The sequence below is a fragment of the Ursus arctos genome, unplaced genomic scaffold (genome assembly GCF_023065955.2).
Source record: "Ursus arctos isolate Adak ecotype North America unplaced genomic scaffold, UrsArc2.0 scaffold_16, whole genome shotgun sequence".
NCBI lineage: Eukaryota > Metazoa > Chordata > Mammalia > Carnivora > Ursidae > Ursus > Ursus arctos.
In genome coordinates, this window is record NW_026622830.1 from 15,716,187 (window position 1) to 15,740,682 (window position 24,496).

The 24,496-nt window shown below is 53.7% G+C and overlaps 2 protein-coding genes across 13 annotated transcripts in view; one reads left to right on the forward strand and one right to left on the reverse strand.

Annotated features, from left to right (window-relative positions):
• Nucleotides 1-24,496, reverse strand: part of HNF4A (hepatocyte nuclear factor 4 alpha) — a 58,700-nt gene that overhangs the window by 16,544 nt on the left and 17,660 nt on the right. For 3 of the 10 annotated variants that reach the window (XM_044385838.2, XM_044385836.2, XM_044385834.2), the window contains exons 1-3: nucleotides 9,542-9,584; nucleotides 4,308-4,482; nucleotides 3,123-3,217 (exon numbers count right to left, since the gene is read on the reverse strand). In XM_044385838.2, the coding sequence (XP_044241773.1) occupies nucleotides 3,123-3,217; nucleotides 4,308-4,482; nucleotides 9,542-9,569 (298 nt within the window). In that variant the 5' untranslated portion in view covers nucleotides 9,570-9,584. Of the gene's footprint in view, nucleotides 1-3,122; nucleotides 3,218-4,307; nucleotides 4,483-8,338; nucleotides 8,620-9,541; nucleotides 9,613-24,496 lie in introns of those variants that run through there. The other 7 variants (XM_048222147.2, XM_048222148.2, XM_044385840.3 and 4 more) reach the window with 5 other exon arrangements.
• FITM2 (fat storage inducing transmembrane protein 2) overlaps nucleotides 12,567-24,496 on the forward strand; it is a 66,860-nt gene continuing 54,930 nt past the window's right edge. For 2 of the 3 annotated variants that reach the window (XM_026503568.4, XM_057312511.1), the window contains exon 1: nucleotides 12,567-12,796. The gene's annotated coding sequence lies outside the window, so the exon portion shown is untranslated. The remainder of the gene's footprint in view (nucleotides 12,797-24,496) is intronic. The other variant, XM_048222149.2, reaches the window with a different exon arrangement.

Genomic DNA, 24,496 nt, shown 5'->3' on the forward strand with positions numbered 1-24,496 from the left:
ACACTTGGTCTGACCACCCTGTCTGATGCGGCATTCCCTCCCTCAGGCTCTGCCCTTTATTCTCCTGCTTTCCTCCCCTCGGGGGCCCTTATTATAGAATCGCTTGTTCATTCCTCTACTCTCTGTCTCTCGATGGGGAGGAAAGCTCCAGAAAGCTAGAACTCCGTGCCCGTTCACTGCTGTAGCCCCAGCAGCTAGCATGGAGCTTGGCGCACAGTAGGGGCTCAAGAAATGTTTGTTGAGTGACTGAAAGAACTCTGATTCCTAGGCGGGCCCTATTTCTCAATGGAACGTCCACGTGCAGCCATTTACCTCTCTCCTGATTTCACACATCGTTGAAATCAGAGAATGAAAGCCAGACAGTGTAAACCGAGCCCCAGCGTGAGCGGGATATGACGGCCATCGCCAGGTCAGAAATCTCTCCTGAGACCCACGGCCCAGGCCAGGGCCGGCCCCAGGGCCGCTCCCCTGCACACGTGGCGGCCCTGCCCGCCGACACCCCTCCCGGCTGCCAGCGCCCGCACCCACCAGGGCGCCGAGTGGAGGCGGGCCCAATAAAAGGGCTGCTGTCAGCAGCTGCGGATTGGGCTCCCCAAGGTTAGCCGGTGTTATCAGTGCCCAGCGCGAGCTCAGTCACGGAATGATGTTTTCCAAATGTTTGCTCAGTATTAGCAGGGTCGGGGACCTAATGTAACTTCTATTGAATATTAACCGACCCGGCCAGAGGCAGAGAGGAAGATGAGCCTGTCTTCCCAGAGAACCCCTGGATGGGGCCTATGGGGGGCTGGGCCGGGGTTCTGAGGAAGGGCCCATCAGACCGCCCCTGGCCCACCGCTAGCCTGTACCTGCTGCACCCCCGGCCCGGCTTCCTGGGTGGGCTTCGTGCAGGGGTTGGGCACTTGTCCTGGGTCTGCCAGCCAAGCCCCAGGTAGGCATTGTCTCAGGTTATAGGACAGAATTCGAGACCTACTGTTGGGCCCACTGACCGCCAGCTTTCTCCCCAGAGTCTTTGTCCCTTCAGGGAACCCACTTCTGGCCTGTGGAATCTGGAGCCCTTCCCTGCGGTCAAGAGGAAGTTTCAGGACTCTAGACCGGAGACGACGTCCCCAGGCTGAGCCCTCCCAGTTTCAGTCCAGGGAGCTCAGCATGTGCCCAGCTCAGGGGAGCCTGACTCCACCCGATCATGTCACCTGTCTGGCTTGAATTTCCCCATCTGTAAAGTAGGGAGGGGGTCGATTTGGTGACCTCGCCTATGGGCCAGTCCATAAATCCTGTTGGCAGCGCAGGCCTTCCTGTGGTCAGGGACCACTTCTGGGTTTCAATTCCTGAATCCTAAGGCTATCAGAGAAGAGAAATGAAAACCTGTCCCAACTCTCCTGATCACGGAGGTTTCCACCGAGAATCTCTCCTGGCTTTGGGGACTTCCCACCAGGCTGACGAGGGGTGTCGGGACTACAAGACTTTGGTAGAACTGGTAATACTCTTTCTTCCCAGAGCTTGACTGCCGTGAGGACCAAACACCATGCCCGCCGGCCTATTCTCTGAGCAAGCACACGACTGCAGGTGTCACAATCTTCCAGTTAACCGAGGCTTGCAAATCGGTACCAACACGGACTAGCTCACACTCGCTTGCCACCAGCCGATGTTCCCATCCTCCTGGCCTAAAGCCTCCTTCCTTAAGCCAAGCAGCTCAGGCTATTTTTGAGGCCACGCTAAGGCAGAATGGCCTGGGGTTCTCCCTCCCTTCCAGGAGCCAGGATACGAGTCTGCTGCCTCCTTAGCAGCTCCAGTGGAGGACCAGGGAACAAACACACATGCCCCCAGGGGGCAGGTAGATCCGTGAGTGGGTAGCCGGACTCCCAGAGCTGGAAGGCATCATTATCATTTTACAGACGGGAAAACCGGAGTCCAGGAGAAATGTCTCCGAAGTGAACCCACCCAGTGCCGCATAGGTGTCAGCAGGCCCAAGTCCCCGAAAGGACTCATGATCTCAAAGCAGGGCCCTTCAGGGATGGCACGCAGACACACTTCCTAGGGAAGGGACAGGGGGATGAGGGGCTCCGAGGCAGAGACAGGGTAGGGGGGAGTTGCCCCTCCTTTGCAGTCGCTCGGGCAGGCTGGTCCCCAGTTCCTGTCCTGGGGTGGGGTATGTGGGGGTGGGGTGTGTGTACAGGACTAGACCTAGGGCCGGGCTGGTGTGAAAAAGCTGTGGGCAAGGAGCGAGGCTCTGGTGCCAGAGCGGGGGAAGGTGAGCGGAGGGGAGAAGGAGATGGAGTAGTTAAAGGAGTTTTGCTTCCTGAGCTTGGGCTGCAAAAATTATAAATGTCCCTGAGGTCTGGAGGTCATAAAGGAGGCAGTGTCGAGGTATCACCAGATAGCACCCAGCTCTAGTCTGAAGCACTGGGTGCAAACCTCAGGTCTTGCACTGAGCAGCTGGGGGGCCTCAGGCAAGTTGCTGAACCATTCTGGGCCTCAGTCCCCTCATCCAGGGAAAGGGGGAATGACAATAGTGCCAGCCACATAGGGCACCACGTCACTTGTAGAAAAGCCCAGCCCAACGGCTGGCATCTGCTGGTTTCAGGAAACCTGGAGAGAACTCTATAAATCTTCCCCTCCACCTCCACCCAGGGCAAGTCTGATGCCTTGTTCCCACTCTGGAGAACGTGACAACTTTGGGTCACCCGATACTCAAGAGTGAAGACTAAGGAATGGGGGCGGGCACTCATCCCTGGGACAGGAAGCTCAGGAAGAGAGACCCCCCCCTCACCGTCCACCTTTGCTGAGTCTAGGTGGCCGGCACACGGACATTCTCTGGTCTCTTCCTGTTTGCAACAGCAGATTAAGAGAAAACGCCCAACTGGGCTGCCCGTGGCCGTGGGGCAGGTAGGGGGTGGCGACGGCTGGGAACCTGAGTAGCCCAGAATGAGAGCTTATCTCTTTCTCAAGACCAAGCCCAGCCCCGCCCTGTGACCAGATTGCCAGGCCCTCCCTCGTCTCAGCCATTAGCCATTCACCCTGGGGCCTGTCACCGAGTCATAAAGTGTGGCTGCAGTTGTAAATGACTGTCCTGGACCGTGGGGTGCGGGTGGGGCAGTGGGGAGGAAGGGGGGCGCGAGGCTCACCTTCCTTCTTCATGCCGGCGCGGAAGCACTTCTTCAGCCTGCAGTAGCGGCACTGGTTCCTCTTGTCTTTGTCCACCACGCACTGCCGACTGAATCTGGGGAGGGCTCGGACGGTTGGGTGCAGAAGGGACAGCCTTCCCATCCCGAGGCCATCCCGGCCTTGACTCCCAGCCTCCCTGCCTTCATCACAGGAGTTATGCTAACCACGAGAAAGGCCCTGTGGACTCTCTAGGAATCCAGCCCTGTCCTGCTGAGGCTTGGAGAGGGGACACGTAGCCCGGGATCACTCAGCCTGATGGCAGAACTGAGTTGGAAACTCTAGCCCCTTGAGGACCCGGGGCACTGCTCTCTCTATACCACATTCTAGGGAAGTCCAGAGCCCCTGGCAGGAGCTCCTGGTGATGGCTCAGGCTCAATACTGGGTCCGCCCAAGTGACCCACTTAAGCAGAAGCAGTGCCCCACGGTGGTGAGGGGTGGAGCCCTGATTCAAGCTGGATGACCTTGGACAGATTCCTGGCCCTCTCCAAGCCACAGCTTCCTCTTCTAGAAAATGGGAAGAATCATAGCAACCATGTCTGAGGCGTGTTGACAGGTGGAAATGAGAAAATATGTGGATAGGACTTGGTACAGCATATGCAAATGGCAACCCATCATAACCGAATGCTATGATTTTATTATTGTTGTTACTCAGAATGGGAGGTGCTTTCGAAGGAAGGATTCCCAAGGCCTTGGGAAGCCCCGGGGAGGGGGGGGCAGTAGAAAGGCCTGGGGCCAATCCTCTATTAGCCCCAGGGAGAGCACCCTGTTGGGGGATGGGCCCCATCCTCTGAGGCCTCCGAGGAGGCTTGATCCCAAGTCTCATGGATCCTCATTTGCTAAACAGGAAAAGTAACGATGGGCTTGTAGGGCCCGTTAAATACATATACAGACTCAGCATGTCCAGCATTTATTAAGTGCTCAGTAAAGGGCAGCTAGTAGCTATATGATTAGTGAGTGAGGTTCCTAGAATGGATGTGCCCATCTGGATCCCCGAGGCCTAAGAAACCAGGGGAAGCTTAAAGGCCTCACAAGGCAGATGCCTCTGGGACCTAGTCAGGGAGCAGACAGACTCTGCGGAACATCATTAGCCCAAGTGTACCCATTTCCCAGCTAGAGAAATCAAGGCTCAAGCAGGGGCTCCTCACCTGCAGGAGTACATGTGGTTCTTTCTCACGCTCCTCCGGAAGAAGCCCTTGCAACCGTCACAGCTCGAGGCACCGTAGTGTTTCCCTGTGGCCCGGTCCCCACAGATGGCGCACAGGGCGCTGACACCCAGGCTGTTGGGTGCGTTGAGGTTGGCACCTTCTGATGGGGATGTGTCTGCACCAGAGGAGACAAGAGTGAGGACTCAGGAGGGGCCCTGCTCCCCTGGTGGCTTAGGTACAGGAACCAACACAAGCATTGTGGGGATCTGCCCCCCAGGGCTTCAGCCTCATCCAGACCCATGGGCTCTTCTCATTCGGTCAGTGACCTTGGGCAAGTCCCTTGGCATTTCGAAAGTCCTGTTTTGCATCTGTTACTTAGGGATGGTTGTGACAATGACTTCACAGAGTCATTCGTGAGCGTCTGCGACTCCACGGGGGAGACTGGTAGGCCCAGCTTTTTCTGGGAAGTAATGAAACCTTGATCACCCCCCTATGATGCATCTGCCCCTTACGGACCCTGACTGCCTGGACAGAGGGGACTGTGGAAGGGACAAATATGCCCCCAGCATCTGCTCAGAACCTGCTCGGGTCCTGTCCCTCGTTTCTCAGTGGTATCCAGAGGCCTCACAAACTCTTCCAGGGAACGGGAACACATGCACCAAGGACAGTGGCCCATTTGTCCGTCCTCTTGGGAGGTCATGGCAAGGTTCTGGGCATCTTTCAAATACCACCTGTCTCAGGGGCAAAAGCTCTAGCATCTACGTAAGTCTGAGAAGGGGGATAAGAGACAGGCGGCCGAGACCTTGGATGGGGTGTGTGGGGTCCTTGGGTGCTACTGCTGATGCTGCCACTAACTCACCTGTGACCTTGGGCGAGTTCCTTTTCCTCCCTTCAAGTCCCCCTGGGCCTCAGTATCCCTAACTGTAAGAGGCAGTGATTCAACTGTTCTGGTTGTCTGCAATTTTTTTTTTCTAATTTCAGTAGCTGAACCATCCCAGTGTGAGCAGATCTTCCATCAAGGATAGACCTCTTGGAGATGATGAGAAACCAGGGACCATCTCCCCAGAAAAATGCATGCATAGGCACACCACACAGTCATACGCACATGTGTTTCCATGGATACCCTGCATCTGACACTGAACTCCTAGGGAACGACCCACTGAGAACTGGAGAGGGGCAGCGTGCTGCCGTTAACGGCACGCCGTAGCCTGCCTGCCAAGCTTAAGTCTGAGCTCGCCTACTTCTCAGCCGTGTGACGCTGGCCGCCTGAGTTTCTCCTCCGTGTCTTTGTTTCCCTGCGTGGGAAACAGGGAGCATCATAGTTCCCTAAGACTGCTCGGAGGAGGCAGTGAATCAATGGAGGGGACATGCTTGGGACATAAAAGCACTGTATCAGCATCTGTGAAGGACAAACTTTTCTGCAGAATCAAACTCCTGGAGCAGATGACGTCCAGCCTTCAGGCCTAAGCGGACACCGTTGCTCAGGCGGACGTCTCATCTCCACTGTCGCCGGGCTGACATCGCCTAGATTCCTGACGGTACCCAGAGCTCGGCCCCCTCCACTTGGTGAATTATTCCCGGAGGTGGGGATAATTGTTAAGCCATGTTGGTGCCCTTTCTCCTCCAGCCTCACTTCCCTCGACCCCTGGGGAGAGATGACCCCACAACTCCTGGCCGTTCAGGTGGGGGCTGGGGGCAGGGGTCCCTCCCTCCTGCGTGGAAGGGCCTGGGTGCCGGTGAGGGTATCACCTCACCGCTGCATTCAGCAGACAGGCTCCATTCTCCAGGTGAGAACACCAAGGCTCAGAGAGGATGGGGGACTTGCCCAGAGTCATCCCACTCCTGGTAAGGGGAGGAGCCAGGCTTACAGCCCAGGCGTGCTGGATGACTCTGGCCTGGGCTGCCCTTGCTGGGGCGTCTGCTGGGGCCTCTGGTAAACAAAGACCCGCTGTTGCTGTTGCTTCCAAATCAGGGGTGGGAGACAGGTGAGGGGCTCTCCGGGGAGCTCCGGGGCCAACAGCTTGGGAAGTATGTAAAATGTAATCCCAACACTCACACCCTTTCAAACTCCAGGGGAGACCGCAGGCCTCTCTTACGGGTGCCTGGTGTTCTCGGGGCGACCCATGTGGGGCGAGGACCAGAGCTGAGCACCGGGGGCCTCTTCTGACTTAATCCTCCGGTTAGCTCCGGGAAGCAGGTGCTCTCAGGTACTCCCATTTGACAGATGCGGAAGCAGAAGCTCAGAGAGGAAGACAGCTTGTGGAGTTCGCACGGGCAGAAAGCATCTCTGCAGAACGTCAGCCCAGGTCTTTCTGGCTCCTGAGCCGGAGGCCGTGCTCTCCATGGGACATGCAGTGGCGGCCTCCACCCCAGGCACACAGGGCCCCTGGGAGGTGCAGGCGCTGAGGGGGTGATGGGGCTGGCCCCAGGGAGTAGTCTCGGGCTGGGCAGTGGCCAGAAGGGTGACAGCACATAATGTCCCCGCAGGGTCGCACGACACCCTGCCTAGTGCAGAAGCTTCTTATTTACCATTTGCTGTGATTTTCCCCTCAACTCCCTGACATGGACACTCCTCAAGGCCGGCCGGCCAGCAGGCCTGAGATGATTAAACCCATTCTGCAGAAGCTAGAGAGGCCAAGCAAGGGGACATGACCGGCCCAAGGTCGCACAGTGAGCGGACGGCGGGGGCAGGGGAGCAGCTGGTGAGGCTGAGCAAGGGCATGGCGGTCACGTCTTTCTGACTAAGCCGAACTGACCGCAAGCGTTACAGACCCTGGCTGCAGCCGCAGAGCCATGGAAGGAAGGCAGGGGGCAGGCTGACCTCAGTCACCTGCCACACATCTTATTGGAGGCTGGCCTAGGGCCTTTCTCCTCTAGAAGCGTCCTGGCTTCTAGGCTTCCTCCCTTCCCCCACCACCTTGGGGAGGAGAACCTCCCACCCCAGCTTCAGACGTGCTCTTGGCGATGTGGGAACAAATATATAAACCTGGGGAGAGACACACGTGGGGAACAAAATCTGCTCAGAGAGAAACGGACGTGGAGCTGAGGTGAATCTCCTTCGGCAAACGTCAGGATCAACCCCCTGCAGAATCCAGCTTAGCAGAGAGTACCGCTCAGTCCCCAGTCCAGGAACGTGCACCCGGACAGGAGCAGGGCACACGGGGCCACAAGACAGCATGCCCAGAGAGGACATACGTCCAGAAAGCACAGGGCACACTCACAGATGCGCATCCACAGCGCCTGTGTGCGAACATCCACAGATAAACGGACACACGCTCGCCGCGCTTCCGGACACAAGCAAGACAGACACCAGCCAACGCAGACGCAGTCATCAAATACAAATGGAGACGGACAGAGCAGACACACAGACAAACGAACACCAATATGCAAATGGATTCCCGGAGGCACATCCACGTTTGCCAACACAGCACACCACCCACCCACCCACCCACGAGTGCACGGAAACTCGCGCGCGCACACCCAGACGAGGCCACGAGCACACCACAGCACCCACCGCTGACTGGCATCTCATTGAGCAAAACTTCCCTAAGGACTCCATTTTTTTTTTTCTTAAGTGGGGCGTTCACCCCAGGAAAGTCCCAAAGACACCCGGCGGTGCCTCCATCCAGCATCTCCAGCATACCTTTCTACCTCTCCGGACCTAAGCCGAAGGGCTCAAGAAGGGGCCTAGTCGGGCCCAACTATGGGAGCTGGACACCAAGGGGGAGGTCACCATCATGTCGCCACTCCCAGTGACGCGCTGAGCAGAGAGCGCCTTGAGGTAACAGGGACCAGACGGGCCAGACAGGACCGCCTGGGATCTACTTTTGCTGGAGCGTTGCCCACGCAGGCCTCCCCTCACCCAGAATGCCTCTGGTCGCTGTACCTGGGCACACCTGTCTCACCTGACAACACCCGTACTGACCTCTAGGCCCGACCTGCCGTTCTCTATCATCCTCCTCCCAGTCCGGCATCGAGTGCCACAGACCCGCTCCCCAGCAGCACGCCCGGGCACACCTGCTCCCACCTACCATTGCCCATCGCCAACACCTGCACATTCTCGAACTCGAGGGTGGTGTAGGCTGGGTCCAGCGCGGCACTGTAGTCAGCCATATCCATGTCGACGAGGGTTTTGGAAAGGCGCATCCTCCCCTTCCACACCGCGACCACTCGCCCTGCCCAGGATGCCCACCCCGAAGGCTCCGGGCAGAGCCCCGGCCCCCTCCCTCCGCCCTCCCACTGCCTCCTCCCAGGGGCCCTCTCTGCCTTCCTGCGTTTCAAACCGTCCTCTGGGAGGATCTGCCAGGAGTCTCGGCCTAGCCCCTGAGGAGGGGTGGAGGCTCTGCCGGGGAGGGGTGGGGGTTAATGGTTAATCGGCTCCCCCACTGGTGGATAGGCTGGGCGGGGCTGCAGGGATTTGGCTGTTTGCTGGTTTCTGGTGGACACCGGGGTGCTATTACAACAGTTGGGGCCCTAACTCCCCGATATACAGCTACGGATTTCTGTTAAGACGGGCACGCTAACTCGTCGGCACTCATTAGACCCGACTCAGCCACCCCCCCCAAGTCACTGTTGGCCCAAGTCAGGCATTCTAACTGATATGCTGAGACGCTGACAGCCCACCTCCAAGATGCCCTGATTCAGTAACTTCCCAAATCATTGACTTCTACCCTCAGTGCTCTCGAGGAGATAAAGCTGCCTTGTGGCACATGAATTAAAGGCCTAAATCCCAGGCCCCAGACACCAATCTTCTAGATCCTCCTTCTGGGAACTCCCTTCCAGTTGCCCACCTCCCTGGGGAGCAGCATGGACTCACCTTGGGTTCTCCTCTCCTGCTCCCCACGACCCCCCAGTGCCCACCACCAGCACCCACAGCACCCCAGCGGCTCAGGCCCCGCCAGACAACATCTCCCAGTGCCCTCACCTCCTCCTGCTTCCTTCCCCCGCCCCACCTCCAACAGCCAGAGACGAGGCTCGCAGCCCCACAGACCTGGATTATCAGGCGCCTACCCCCTGCCAATCATGACTTTGGGTAAATGATTCTCTTCCTGGAGCCTCAGTTTCCTCCTCTGTAAAAGGCATAATCGACCTCCCAGGGTGGCTTGAGTATTAAAGGAGATGGTATCGGGCAGCACCCATCAAGCGTCCCATCCCTCCTCCCCCCCATCCCATTTCTATCTCCCTCTTCTCTCCACCCATCGCCTCCTTCAGAGGGGCCTTCGTGGGCCTGTCACCTGAGCAGTCGCACAGGACCCCACACATAGGTCCCTGTGTTTGGTTTAATGCTCTGCTGTTGCTGAAATTCTTAATGATTTCTGAGCGAGGCGCCCTGCGAATTCTGCACCTGGTCCCGCCTGCCTTCTGTGGGCGTTCACCCTTCTCTCGTCGTGTCCTCCAGCCCCCTGGGCCTTCGACACAGGCCCTGCCAAGAGCTCCCCACATAGCCCGGGAGGTGAGGTCGCAATTCAGGAGGTCGAAAGCGCCGGCAAGGGCAGAAGGGCCTAGACTTGGGAGGCTGGGAGCCTGTCTCCGGGGTCTGCTGAAGTAAGAGTGGGTGAATTAGTGACAGCTGATGAGCGAGTAGCGACGGGGTGAGTTAGTGGTGGAGTGAATCAAGGAAGGAGCGGGTGAATTAGTGAAAGAGTGAAGGAATCAGTGAATGAGTAAACAAGTGGCGGGGTTTCTGTGTGCGCAAATCAGTGGGAGAGGTGGTGTGTGTTCAAGGATGGGCAGAGGCATCCTCCTCATTCTTCCAATTATGTAGAAGCCCCTTCTCTGCCCCGTGTAGTCTTGTTCTGCCCCTCTCCATCGTCCCCCCGGAGCTGAGATAGGGAAGCAATTGTCCTGGAGGAGAAGAGAGGCTGGATTTGACGTCAGGAGACCCAGGTTTGGGAGCTAGTACTGTCACTAGTTGGATGCTTTGTTCCAATCACATCTCTCTCGGGGCCTCAACTTCCCCATCTGTAAAATGGGGAGATCTTGGCCCATTTGTCTGTTGGACAAGACCCGCAGGGAGGGAGGAAGAGAGACCCCCCACCCCACCCTGCAGTGTGCACCTAGAGTTTTTGATAAAGGCCCGAAGGAGACTTCCGACTACTGGCAGGTTCCTCCCGTGCCCACCCGGGGACTTCTGACCCCAGCTCCAGCAGCCAAGACAGAGCTCAGCAGGGCAGGAGAACCGATTGAGGCATAAACACAGAGAAGGAGGGGCAGCTCTGGGAGGGGCCTCTGAGGGCTGACCCCAGGTCCTGCCACCTGTCTGGCACCTGTGATAGGCCACACACAACGACTCCTCTCACGAGCTGGCCACATGTGACTTCCACACACGGCGGCTCGTCAGTTCTAAGAGGCACACTCGCCCATCGCCAGAAGTGGGATGTGCGTATTAGCATGTCAGAGTTTCACTGGCAACAAAAATAACAATTTTTCAATCTCTATAGATGACATCTTAGACTGAATTAAACAAGGTCTATGGTCCACCGGGGTGAGCCATGGCATGCCACATACATGACCCACTACACAGAAGAACGAGCAGGTGGATAGTCGCATGTGATAAGCTACCAAGAACACAGAGTGGGACATGAACACTTTACCAAACACACAACACGCATGACCCACTGCTTATGAGTCACAGTCCAGAAACCTGTTTCATGCCCCGCCCACGTCGCACACACCCCAGCCTCCTCCTCATGTAAATCTACCAGATCTCGAGCTGTAACTGCTCACACGTGAATTTGCATAACTGATTACAGACATGACTGATTTCACCCTTAGCCGACCCCGAACAGTATCTTCTAGACACACGTCCCTCATATAAATGACATGCCACCTATAAGATCCACTGGCTCTGTGATCTCCAGCAAGTTATTCTTTTGAAGCCTCAGTTTTTCCTTCTATAAAATGGGCCTAACTTGTAGTTTGTTGTGAAGATTAAATAAAATATCATAAGGGTTCTTAGTCCTCCTTCCCTTTCCCTTCCACCACTTAGAGGGTAAACCATAGGCCTGGGAATCAGACAGAGCTAGGTCAAAATCCAGGCACTGCCAACTTCCCAAAGCTATGACATCAGGTCCCACCCCTCCCAGCCTTAGTTTTGGTATCAGATAAATGGGTTGATACCTTCTTTGCAGGGACGGTGTGGGCTTTAAATGACCAAGTGTAGGCATCTGGCGCAACAGGGGCAATGATCACTGGTGGCTGATTCCTTGACCCACTGGCCACACAATCGGTGGCAGTCAGAACCCCCTGCTCAGGAGAGCTCCCGGGGACGACCTGCCCGACTATGGACAAACCTGGGCCCCTCTGCCATCAGCTCAGCGGCCACTCTTGCTCTCCACCCCACCCTGTGGTCTGTCTGACCCCACTCGACATGCAGTGGCTCCCAGCAGATGACAGAGGACCTCAGAGCTCACAGAGAGGTCCAACTCCTTCATGTTGTAGATGGAGAGATGGAGGCCTCTAGAAGGGCAGGAGGGCTCATCCGGGGCAGCCAGGGGGATGGGGTTGCTGCAGACCCAGCTGTGAGCAGGGCCTTCCAGCGTCCAGTCTGGACAGTGGTTAAGAGAGCTGCCACGCTTGACCACTTCCTTCTCCTTTTAAACCACAATGATGGCTAATGTTTCTGGAGAGATTCTGTGCTAGGCCCGCCCGGTGCTAAGAACTTGCCACTCTTCTCATTTTATCTGCCGTGCTTTACAGATGACAAAACTAAGGCTCAGAGACAAGAAGTGACTTGCCTGAGCCCACACGGGAGGAGCTGTAATCTGAGCCCAAGTCTGACTCCAGAGCGTAAGGGCTTCACCCCCTATATGCTGCCTCCCTCCAGGAATCCCAGAAAGGACATCAGAATTCGGGGGCACCGGAGCTGGTGATCCTATCACATTACTGACCAGAGACTGGGGATCTGAGGAGCCCAGGAGCCTGTCCCTGTCACATGAGAGTTCAGAGGCACCCTCCAGACGCTGGCCATCCCAGGCTGCCTGGCACCCTAACTTCCCCTGGCCACTTACCACCCCGCTTACCACCCCGCTATCTTTTGTCGTTCCTCACCCCACCCCCACCGCCCAGGGAGTGGTGCAGGGAACCCGGACTTATCAAGACAAAGAACAAAAGTCGTGGGGGAAAGAAGCCAAGAGCCATCTCCACTCTGGGGTAGGGCCCTCCAGTTTCGCCCCTTTGAAATTTCAAATTCCAGTTTGTGGACAAAGTCCTAAACTTTCTCACAATATAGGTCCCCAACCACTGACCAAACTCCAGTCCAGGCAGCCAGCAGGCCCAGGGCTGGCCTGGCCCTGCCGCTTCCCTTGGCAGCACTCAAGACCAGGGAGAGGGGGGGTCCTGGGCCAAGTGGGGTCTGCGAGGCCATCCCTGCAGCCCTACCCCACCCCACCCCACCCCACCCGACTGGGACCCCTGCCTCCCATCTGAGAGGACAGCTCTCTTCCTGAAGCTGGGATCTGTCGCTTGCTGGTACCAACAGCAGATATCAGGTAGGCCCCCTCCCTGTTCTGGGCACCTTTCCCCTCCTTGAATTCTTCAAACACTGCCCATCCCACCGTCCTCACCTGGATAAGGCCACATTGGCTGAATCCAGTCATGACCTCACAGAACTTCAAGACTAGAAAGGGTGTCTCAACAAACCCACCCATTTGGTGGATGGAGACACTGAGGCCCCAGGGTAGTGGCGGCTGGCTGTACGTTGAACCATAGACCTCAGGCCCCTCCCTGAGCCCCAGAAGGTGGAAGGGAACTGCTCAAGGCCACACAGCGGTGGAGGGGGTGGAAGGGCTTTGCCTTCAAAAGAAGACCCCAAGCTCTGGGTGTCCTGCATCCCAGCCCTCAAGGGCCCTGGCAGTGCCTCCTGGGGACCCTGCATGGTAGAACGTTTGTTCCCTCAGTCGTTGATGGCCACGGGGTTGCCACGGGAGTACTTCCGAGAGGAAGACGAGGGAGCTCGGGGCTGAAGGCCAGTGGATTTGGAAGGAAACAACATTCATGTGGTTAACTGATAACCGAGCCCCATCCTTGGGCCCCCAGAAGCCTCCTTCCTCCCTCTCCTCAGCATGATTAAGACGAACTTACTTGCCTGCTAATCATTGCTGAGCCTGTTGATTTTGCCTTAAAAAATTAACTGGGCATGAGTTTGCGGTTTGCCTCACCCCTAACCCTGAAAAGGCCCGGGTGGGCAGGAGGCCACCCGGGTTATGCAAGAGGCTGCTGGCCTCCCCACGCACGTCCAGTGCCTCCTCTCCCGCTCTCCAAAGGGTAGGTTTTGCTCAAGAGTCAACAGTCTGCTTGTTGCCCCCGCTCTAGGTCCTGAGCAAATTTGCTCTGTTACCAAACAGAGATAAAGGCAGCTGGGGGGAGAGCTTTACAAACAGGGATGCGGTGCGGCAGCTTTGAGCACGGGATTCTCGAGTCCTGCGGTGTCAGAGCCCGGAGAGTGCTTAGGAGGATGTGGGCCCCGGGGCCTTTCAAATGGAATCTGAGGCTCCCAGGAGCCCGGGAGGGTAGGCACAGGCCCCGCTTCACCCAGTCCCTGCCTCTTAGAGTCTTAGACGCCCTCCCCTTAGTATTTCCTTTGAAAGGTGGAGCCAGAGCCAATGGTGGGGACTGGAAAGATGCTGGGCCAGGCTCATCCCCTCACTCCCTATGCAGATGATGGGGGCGGGGTGGGTGCTGTTGTCATCCAGGACAGAAGGTTACCCCAGTATTGAGTCTCCAGCTAGCCTGAGAAGACAGGGGCTCTCTCTGGACTCAGTGATGGGTTCCGGACATTAGTAAACCAGATGCACTGAAGACGCCCTTCTCCGCTGTTCACCCCCCTTCCCGCGGCTGGCTGGGAGCAGAGAGGTGCCTGGAGCCACCTGGAGTCTGGGGAATTCACCTGGCCCTGGCCCTGTGGGCCCTCTGAGCAGCAGCCATGAGCTATAAACCAAGTTGGAACCTGCCTCGACCACATCCTCTCTCTGGAGGGGTCGGGCCAGAGAGAAAGAGAGAGAGAGAGAGAGAGAGAGATGCAGGGCCCTGCCCTGACTCCGGACCTCTCGTGGATCCATTTCCTCACCTGATTGGGAACAATCATACCTGCCTCCCCGGCTCGTGGAGGCCGAAGCCGTGAACAGCCATGGCTGGTGTCCACGCAGCTGTCTGGGGGGCTTTACACGGGCTAACTCATTAACCCTTACACCCATCGATGAAGCAGGCAGTCATCTTATTACCATTCTGCAGACCTGAGGCACAGAGGGTCTGAGCCACAGGCCTGAGCTCCTACGACGGATAAGGAACAAGAGCTGGGATTCCAACCTGAGCGGCTCCAGAGTCTGTGCTCTTACCCCCGGGGCTCCCCTGCCCTTCCAGGGCTGACACTCGGTGCCCAAGGCAAGCTGGCCAGGATGCTGACAGAGTAAGCCCCGTCCTGCGGCACATGTGGGCTGTGTGCATGGACTGTGAGGGCTGGAGAAGGCCCAAGAAGGCAGGCCTGTCTGGGCTGGAGTGGTCAGGGATGGATCCCTGGAGGAGGTGGCATCCTGGGCCATGGGAATACCCAGAAATGGAGAACATGGTGGCTGATGACGGAAGGACATGGAAGGCACGCTGGCCAGAGAGAAGGGCATTGTGGGAGATGCTGACCACAAGGCTCAGGAGGTAGGGTAGAGTGTATGGTCCGGAGAATGATCAGGAAGGAAGCCAGGAGGACTTGGGTCTGTGGGCGGGGCCTGCCTGAGGCCTGCCTCCTGCCAGGTGGCTTGTGACTTTTGGGCTGAGGCTGTTGCTGTCCCTCCTGTTTTTATTCCTCCTCCCTCCTGGTTATGTTCCTGACTTTATCTGCACAAGTGACCTTCGGAGTGAGATGGGGCCTGCACAGCCCCTGTGGGGCCTGAAAGATGATAGTGAGCCCCTGCTTGGCCCAGGCCCTGGTCATGGTGTAAGGGATGAACCCCTCCCTATCCCAGGAAATGCACTGGGTCTCCCTGCACCCAGGTACTGAAGGGCCCCAGGGATTTGCCTGAAGGTCACTGAGATGTAGTGTTTGGGAGTCCTGAGACTCAAGCCAGGGTTGCTACATACAGTTGTACAGGTTGCCCACTGCACAACGGTTCTCTGTGCAAGGAGGTGAGTCAGTGTAGAAATCTAGCCCCTGTTTCGGTTACCAAACCAAGTGCCCATGGAGACTTATCTGCCCAGAGGAGAGCGCCTCTTATTTATTTTCACGAAGGCTCCATGAGAGCCCTGCCTCAGCTCTGCTTCCAGCCACTGTGTGACCTTAGGCAAGCTCATTTCCCTCCTGGGCCTTGGTTTCCTGTTTGAAAAGTTCTCTAGCATAAAGCAGAGATCCAGCTCCGACGGTGAATTAGATTCACCTGGAACTTTTAAAAAAATACTGATGCCCAGGCCCCATCACAGGCCAGTGATCAAATCTAGGGATTGGGGTGGATGGGTGCTAGGCACCAGTATTTTTTAAAGTCCCTGGGTGATTCTGATGTGCAGCCAAGACTGAGACCCACAGTGGGAGCTGGAAAGGCCTAGATATGCATCCATGCTCTGCAACTCCAGGGAGGCTCAGCTTCCCCATCTCTATAATGGGAACGATGATAGCTTCCTGGTAGAGTCAGAAGGCCGATTCAGCGGGATGATATTCAGACAGCACGTGGCACTATGGCCGGCATGTAGGGAGCTCCAGACTCTGGGTACCAATGACCAGTATTTTGCTATTGGCAAAATGAGACTGGCTTGAAATAAAGGGCCTTTCCAGGTCAAAAATTCAGAGACTCGGAGGCAGGCTTTCTCTGTTCCTTATGTCAAGTCTTCATACTTTGGTCTCCATCTTGGCTGCACGCCTTTCATATTATTGAGGCATGCGTGATTGTTATTACTTGATATTTTACCTAATTTATTTAAATTTTTTAATTAAATTTTTGATTCGGTATTACATTCACGTGGTTCAGAAATAAAAAATAAAAAAGGTGCACTTTGACAAGTCTTGCTCCCCTCCCTGGCTGCCTTCCAGTCCACTTCCCCTCCTCAACACCGGCCACCACTTCTCTCATTTCCTTAGCCTCTTCCAAACTTGCTTCCTGCAAACCCAGCAGCATCCAAGGCCTTGGGTTTGCACCCCCGCCCCAGGCAGTGTTCCACACCTTGCTCTGGTCTTTAATAGCAGACTGTAGACTCTTCCATAGCAGTTGAGAGCAAGCTTTGAGGAAGGAAGGGTTATTGCCCCCCCTTCACAGGTGAGGAAACTGAGGCTCAGACTGCTGAGTGTTTGAGCTATTTCCACCTGGCTCCAGAGCTGTGTTTGTCCCCTGCCCTAATGTGGCCTTCCAGGAAACCTGGCCCAGTGAGCTTTGGAGCCTGACCTAAATCTCTCCGAGGCTGGCCTGACAGGAGGTGGGATGGGGGTGGGCTGTCAGGACCCCCACTGTGTCTGGACCCCAAAGACACAGAAAGGTTGAAGGGGGGAACAAAAAATGTCCACAGTCTTCCAGATGGTGAAGCCATCTGGTGAAGCCAGATGATGTCCCCTGGATGGGAGAGTTAGGGTCTGGTGGCCATGTCCTCTGGTGGAGTGGAGCCTATCGGGAACTCTGCCAGCATCAGGCTGTCAGGGAGGCAGGGAAGGCCAGGAGGAGAAAAGGTGGGGAGGGAAGGGAAGCATGGTCAATGGGTCAGGCCCAGGGGAAGGAGTCCGAGGGGACCCCTTCCTGGAGGTCAGGGAGGAGCACTTGGAATTCAAGGCAGAGGGGGCAATGCCATCCTAACCGGTGTTTTCTGCCCAGGCGACCTCAGGGCTGCCTCGGGATTGTCCACCTGCTTCAGGCCACTAACTCATTGACTTCGGCCAGTCATTTCTCTTCTCTGCATTGGTTTCCCAAAGTGCAAAATGAAGGAGATGAGGGAGCTGGTCTTTAGCTGGAAGACTCCATAAGGCTCCCTCACCTTGTGGAGGGAATCTGGATCCGCCTTGATCAGAACGGCAGCCACCCATTAAGAACCCTGGGCCTTTCTGGCTTGGGGGCTCGGGGTACGAGGCCTCTGCACTGCTCCCCAATCTAGACTCCTCCCCTGGGTCCTGGGTCTCTCTTCCACCACCCCGTCCTCCTGTCCAGGTAGATGTGGAGTCAGGACCATACCTGGGGGGTGCTGGGGGAAGCCCTGGCCCCAGTCTGACATCCTCCTCCTGGTGCTATGGGGTCCCGCACAGTAAGCAACTTCTTCATCCTTGAGGGGGCTCCTGCTGCCACCCTGGCACCCAGTACCCTGTGAGGGCTGCGAGGCAGCGTTAATCTCTTAATACTGGTCACAATGAGATTTCAGGGATGGTAGGAGGCGGTCTCCATGGAAACGGAGGACCCGCCCAGGACCCATGCAAGGAATTAGCCACAGGGTTCAGCAAGGGGGTCCTGGAGACCCAACCCAAACAGAACAGGAAGGACAGCAGCCTCAACTCCTGGGTCCTGCCCTGGCCCTCCCACGGTCTCAGAGGGCTTGAGACAAACCAGACCCCTCACACTGCCTGTCAGGAGGAGGAGGCCTTTGGCTGACCAAGGGGTGGGGCTCCTGGAGGAACCATATTCACAGGGACAGCCCTGTCACCTTTCTGAGGCTCAGTTTCTTCATCCTCCAATTCGGTTCCAGTGCTTAACCCAGAGACTTTTCCAGAATACCACAGGCTTCAGAGTATGTCAGACATGAATCTGAAGCTCAGCTTTTTAGTCAGACTGTAAACCCAGACCAAGCACTTCATTTCTCTGAGCCTCAGTCTCCTCATCTGTGCAATGGGCTCAGTGATACCAACCTAGCGTCGCTACTGTGCCTGACTGGTGTGTCCGGATGCTCAGTGAACGAGCCTCCTCCTCAGCTCTTTCTGACTGCCTCCCCAGCACACCTGCCCCCCACTCCCAGCCACTCGCAGCTTTCAGAATCCCACGGCTTCCCCTTGGCTCTGGCCTTTGCACATGCCGAGCCTGCTGCCCAGAGCAGCTGTCACCCTTTCTTTTTCTCCCCTGCCCCTCCAAGTCCCATCTTCGTCATCTTCCTCCCACAGCCCTGCTGGTTTCTTCTCTGTGCTCACACAGCCCCCAACACTTGACATCATCACAGTGTAATCAGATGGTGGTTACTGCCTCCTCCACTGGACTGTGTCCCATTTACTGTTCTGTTCCCAGGACCCAGCTGCAACTGAACATAATGGGTTAGATGGATGAGTGAACGAAGGAGGAATTTACCCACCCAATCACTTAACATGTATTCCCCACTTTCCACGTGCACTCTGGCAGGTGTGGAGACACAGTTGTGAAGCCAATAGGCAAGAGCCATCCCCCCAGGGTTGCAGTTTTAGCAAATAAAAATACAGGATGCCCACTGACATTTGAATTTAAGATAAACAATGATTTTTTTTAGTATAAATATGTACCAAATAACGCATGAAGCATACTTACAATAAAAAAATAAGTTGTTGTTTATCTCAAATTCAAATGTCACTGGGCATTCTGTAGTATCTGGCCCTCCCTACTCCTTCCCTCACAGACTTTATATTTTGGTGCAGAGGTGTGATGGAGAGACAGTAAGCAAGGAAATACATCTTTAAATAGAGAATTTCAAATAGTGATGAAGTTGCAGTGGCAAGATGGTCAAACAGCAGGCATGACAGGGGCGTCTTTGGATAGGGTGATCTCCAGCTAGTGGCCTTGACCTGCACGACACAGTCCTAAGCTCCTATGAGATGCTCCTTTGGAAAAGTCCTTTAAGGATTTGAAAGGGCACGGAGGAGGCCGTTCAACTTAGAAGGGCTCCGAGGCGGGCAGAGGGCGCAGTGGAGGGAGGGGGCGCTGCTCTATCTCCTTTGACAGACTCCACAATTTTGCATTTTGGATCTGGGCCTTCACAAACCTTCACGAACTCGCTGTCCCACCCCTCGGTCAGCCAAAGTCCTCTGCGGGGCTGGGAGCCAGAAGAAAGGGCCAAAGGGGCTGTGCAGAGAAGCGTGGCCACCCGGGCTGGAGCAGGGAGTTCTAACACCGTCCCCCACACCCCTACCCCTGTCCCGCGGTTGCCGGAGGGCACAGGGCAGAACTAGTGCCAAGGCAGAACCGGAGGGCGTCGGGGAGGGAGCGGCCCAGACACTCTGCAGCACCTCGCTTCGCGCATCCCGGGCTCCACCTAGTGGCCAATGCTGGATTGGCGTTCAGAAACTTTTCATTAACCTCACGGGTTTAACCAATCATAGCGGAAGTAGCATTACAATCCCACCAATCACAGGCCAAGACGGACTACATCGATCCAAACCCAGCTCCGCACGATGACCAATCGCAATTTGCTGAGGTTAGTTACAGAGTAAGCTAACATTCCTCCAATCACACACCAGCACTTGGCCCCTGCACCAATCGGAAAGCAAGATTTTAAAACTTGTTCCCCGAGGCTGGTATGGCGTCGCCCTTACATCTATGAAATGTATATTCCCAGCACCTGGTCCCAACGTGCCGGCGTCTTTAAGTAGGGTCCCAAGCTTCGGGCTGGCTTCGAAGTCTACATTTGCATTCGGGGGCATCTATGTATTTTAACACTGAGTGATAGTAAAAGCATTAAATATCCCCCATTATAAAAATTAATGCGCGGGTCCGGGAGAGTGGGGAAAGTATGCCCTTTGTTTGGAGTAGGCACCCCTGAATTGGAGCTCAGTTACCAGGTTTGCGAAGGACAATCCACTCCCCCTTCCTCAGTCTTTGAAAGAACAATAGCAATCCCGCCTACGTTAATTGGACTATTTCATCACCCAAGCCCATCTCAGTCATTCAAGCCCAAACCATGGGAGTCACTATCTTTATGTTCTTCCTCCCGTCCTTTCCAAATTATCAGAAAATCCAGTTCTTGGCACCTCCAAACGTATCGCAGATTTTCACCATGTTTTCATCTCCACCACAGCCAACCTTGTGCACATCAGTATCATCTCTGGAGGTCTGCAAACGTCTCTTCACGTCTGTTCTCCCACGTGCTGGCTCCCCTAACACCCACTGTCTACCCAGGGGCCAGGGATGATCCTTACACACAGACTGGATCAGGTCCCTCCCTTACTGAAAACTTTATGGCTTCCTGTGCATTTGTAATCAAACTCATAAAAATCAAAACTCCCCCAGACTGTGGGACCTTGATGCCCTTGCGTCTATATCCCCACATCTCCAACCCCATTTTATCCCTGCTCACCGCAACCCCAGTGGCTGCAGCCACGCTGGCCTTTTGTTTGCTTGTCTTTCTGCCTCAGGGTCTTTGCACATTCTTTTTTCTTCGCCTGGAAAATGGCTCCTGGGACCCTATCCTTGAATTCCTCTCCTTTCCAATTCCCTTCCCTGGATAGCTTTTCAAAGTAGTGACAGAACCAGATCCTATCTCAGCCGAAGCTCACGCCGCTCCATCTACCTTCAGGGAAGAAACAAAACCCAACCACACAGTTCAGCCCACACTGCTTATGAAATAACAGCACTCCCACCCAAAAGGAAGCCTGAAGGAGCAGTATTGGCTTAACAGAAAGGTGTTGTCAGACTGTCTTCTCCTTGGTGGACCAGAGTCCCTTCTCTGAGAAGGCCACTTGGTGAGGCAGGTCATAGTGGTCAAAGACAGACCAATCCAGTGACTCAGTTTACCTTTCTAGACCCATCTTTCAGACTCCTTTATTCATAGTCTATCTGTGGGCTGTTCTCCACTGTTCCACTCCTCTCCTTTCAGGCACCTGGCCACTTTCTTGCTTCCTTTGAAGTTAGATGTGACCAGGTGACTTGTTCTGGCCAATGAAACGAGAGCAGAAAGACCGTGCATCACACCTGGGCAGGAGCATGAAGAGCCAGTGCTGGGGGCATCATGGAAGCAAGTGTGGGTGTGGAGTTACCAGAGTAAGGAGTGCACCTGCTGGCCCGATGGGCAGGTACTGTAAGTCAGCAATACGCTCAGCTGTGTGAAGCCACTGAGACTGGAACTTTTGTCACTGCAGCACGGCCTCACCTAACTTGACTGCTTACGATCTTTCCAAAGATCCCCGATTTTCCTATGACCACTATGATTTTTGTCATATCTGAAAGCCACCTATGCTATTACTTAATATTTTTCTTACATCAACTCACTGATTTTCATTTAGATTTATTTTAGAAGGAAATGTTATTAGTACCCAATGAAACACCAGTATCATAAATAGAAAGCAATGGGAAATAAATGGAATGAAATAAACCATTATATTATATAATCCTGTTGCCTTTCAGAGACTCTGGGCCCTTGGTCGTTCTCTCTTTGTTTAAAAAAAAAAAAAAAAGGAGGTCCCTAAGTGTGTGGCAATCTTTTGGACTCCAAAAAGCTGGCTGAGATTGTCAGATGTTTGGAGGCAGCAGGCTGAGAGCACAAATTCTGGAGTCTGGCTTTCTGGGCTTGAATTCTGGTTCTGCCACGACTGGCTGTGTGACCTTAGGTGAGTTACTTAACTGCTCTGTGACTATTTTCTAATTGGCAAAATAGGAATGATAATGATAGGTGTGTCATTGGGATGTTGTGGGGATTATCCGTGCTAATAGATGGAAAGGACTTAGAACTGTGCCTGGCACACGGTGTGTTCTGCACAGGTGTGCACTCTCCAATAATGTCAGGAGCAGGATCCACACGGATTTGAAGAAATGTCTGAACTTGATGAAGAGGAATGAGAAATCCTCCACACCGCTTAAAAATCAATCACCTAGACAGTGTGGGTGGGGAGAGCTGCCCTAGTGGCAGGTGACATGACTAAGTTCTAGAGGTTTTACTTGGCAGCTGCTGCCCACACCTCTCACCTGGGTTCATGTGACATCAGGGAGGACCAAAAGCAAAGACAACAAAAAGTAAACAGGTGGGACTACAGCAAACGAAAAGGCTTCTGTACATAAAAGGAAACCATCAACACAATGAAAAGGCAACATATGGAACGGGAGAAAATATTTGCAAATCATACATCTGATAAGGAATTAATATCCAAAATATATAAAGACCTCCTGTGTCATAGGATGGGACAGGATGAGAAAACCATATCCTCTGAAGAATAATTAAAGAACCAAAGGAATTCTGGGCTGGCTGATGGGGATGAGGAAAAGGGCAGCTTGGCAGAATGGTCAAGGCCACTGCCTTTGAAATATCCATGCTACCATTCGCATAACTGACCTTGTGAAAATTATAAGCTCTTCAAGCCTTATTTGCTTCGTCTGTAAAATAGGAATCAATAATAGGACTTGTTAATCCATTGCTTCGTGGAGTCAATGTGATCAACCTTACAACGTGGCACGTAGTTGCCTGTCATGTACTTCTGTTATTTATTGAAGTCGAAGTACTTTACTTTGGGAAACAATGCTTATCTCTTCTTACAGCCCCAGAAAACAAACCAGGACCAACAGATGAATGGTACAGAGAGGAAGGTGTGTGCGCCAAATTAAGATGTTTCTACCAGATGCAACGGTTCTACCAGGGGAGAAGCTGCTTTATGAAGTTGTGAGCGTCTTGTCACTGGAAGCATCAAGCCCAAGCTAAGTGACCATCGGTCAGGAAGGACAGTGAAAGGATTCCAGCCATCAATCCAAGGCTGAATCAAAGTAGCATCTCCTAGGTGCAGAAGTCTTAAATAAAACGTGATTACAACCAAATTCATGCTGGAAAAACTGAATATCCGCTTGCCAATGAATGAAACTGACTCTCAGCTTACACTATATATAAATATTAACACAAAATGGATCAACACCTAAACATAAGAGCTAAAATTATACAACTCTTAGAAGGACACACCGGAGAAAATATTCATGACATTGGATCTGGCGGTGATTTCTTTGGATATGACACCAAAAGCACAGGAAACAGAGAAAAAATAGATTAACTGGACTACATTGAAATCAACAACCCCTGTGCACCAAAGAACACTTAGGAACAGAGTGAAAAGACGATCCCTGAAATGGGAGAAAATCTCTGCAAATCATACATCTGATAAGGGGTTCATACCCAGAGTATATAAATTCCTACAACTCAACAAAAAACAGATTTTAAAATGGGCGAAGGATGAGAATAGACATTTCTTCAAAGAAGACATACAAATGACCAAGTAGCACATGAGAAGATGCTCCGTACCCCTACTCATTAGTGAAATGCAAATCATTGCAAAACCACAGTGAGATACCACTGCACACCTGCTAGAACGGATATTATTTAAAAAAACAAAACAAATGACAACCAGATCATAACAAGTGTTGGTGGGGATATGGAGAAATCGGAACCCTTTCGATCTGCTGGGGGGAATATAAAATTATGCAGCTGCTACGGAGAGCAGTATAGCAGTTCCTTACAAAATTAAAAACAGAATTACCATAGGATATGGCAATTCCCCTTCTCGGCAGGTACCTCAAAGAATTGAGAGCATGGTCTGGTAGAGATATTTTACACCCATTTCATAGCAATGTTATTCACAACAGCCAAAAGGCAGAAGCAACGGAAGTGTCAATTGACAGATAATAAACAAATGTGTGTTTGTGAAAAACAAGCAAATGGGATAACAAACAAAATGTGATATACACACAAAACAAAAAATGTTATAGATACATATAATGGGATATTGTGTGATAAAAAGAAACACAATGTGATATATCCATATTATAGAATATCATTCAGCTTTTAAAGAGGAGGAAATTCTGGTATGCCATAACATAGAGGAAGCTGGAGGACTTCATGCTAAATGAAACAAGCCAATCACAAAATGACAAGTACCGTATGGTTCCGTTTATATGAGGAACCTGGAGCAGTGAAAACTGTAGAGACAGAAAGCAGAATGGTGGTTGCCAGGAGCTGGGGGGAAGGGAGGCATGGAAGGTTATTTTCCAATGGGTACAGAGATTCAGTATGGGAAGATGAAAGAAATGTAATGTGGCAGCTTCCAGGATTTTTCTTAAAGGACAGCTGCAACATGACTTTGACTCCCTTTTCTTCTTTGTCCCCTCCAACTTTCTGTAACGAGGACATGTGGCTGGAGCTCTGGCAGCCATCTTGGACCATGAGGATAAAGACCTCATGGTGATGAAAGAACAGTAGCCGGAAGGAGCCTAGGTTCCTGAGGACTACTATGGGGAAGCGCAGCCATCCTAACATCGCTGCCTACATCGGGACTTTCACAGAACTGAGGAATAATCTACCTTGCTTAAGCT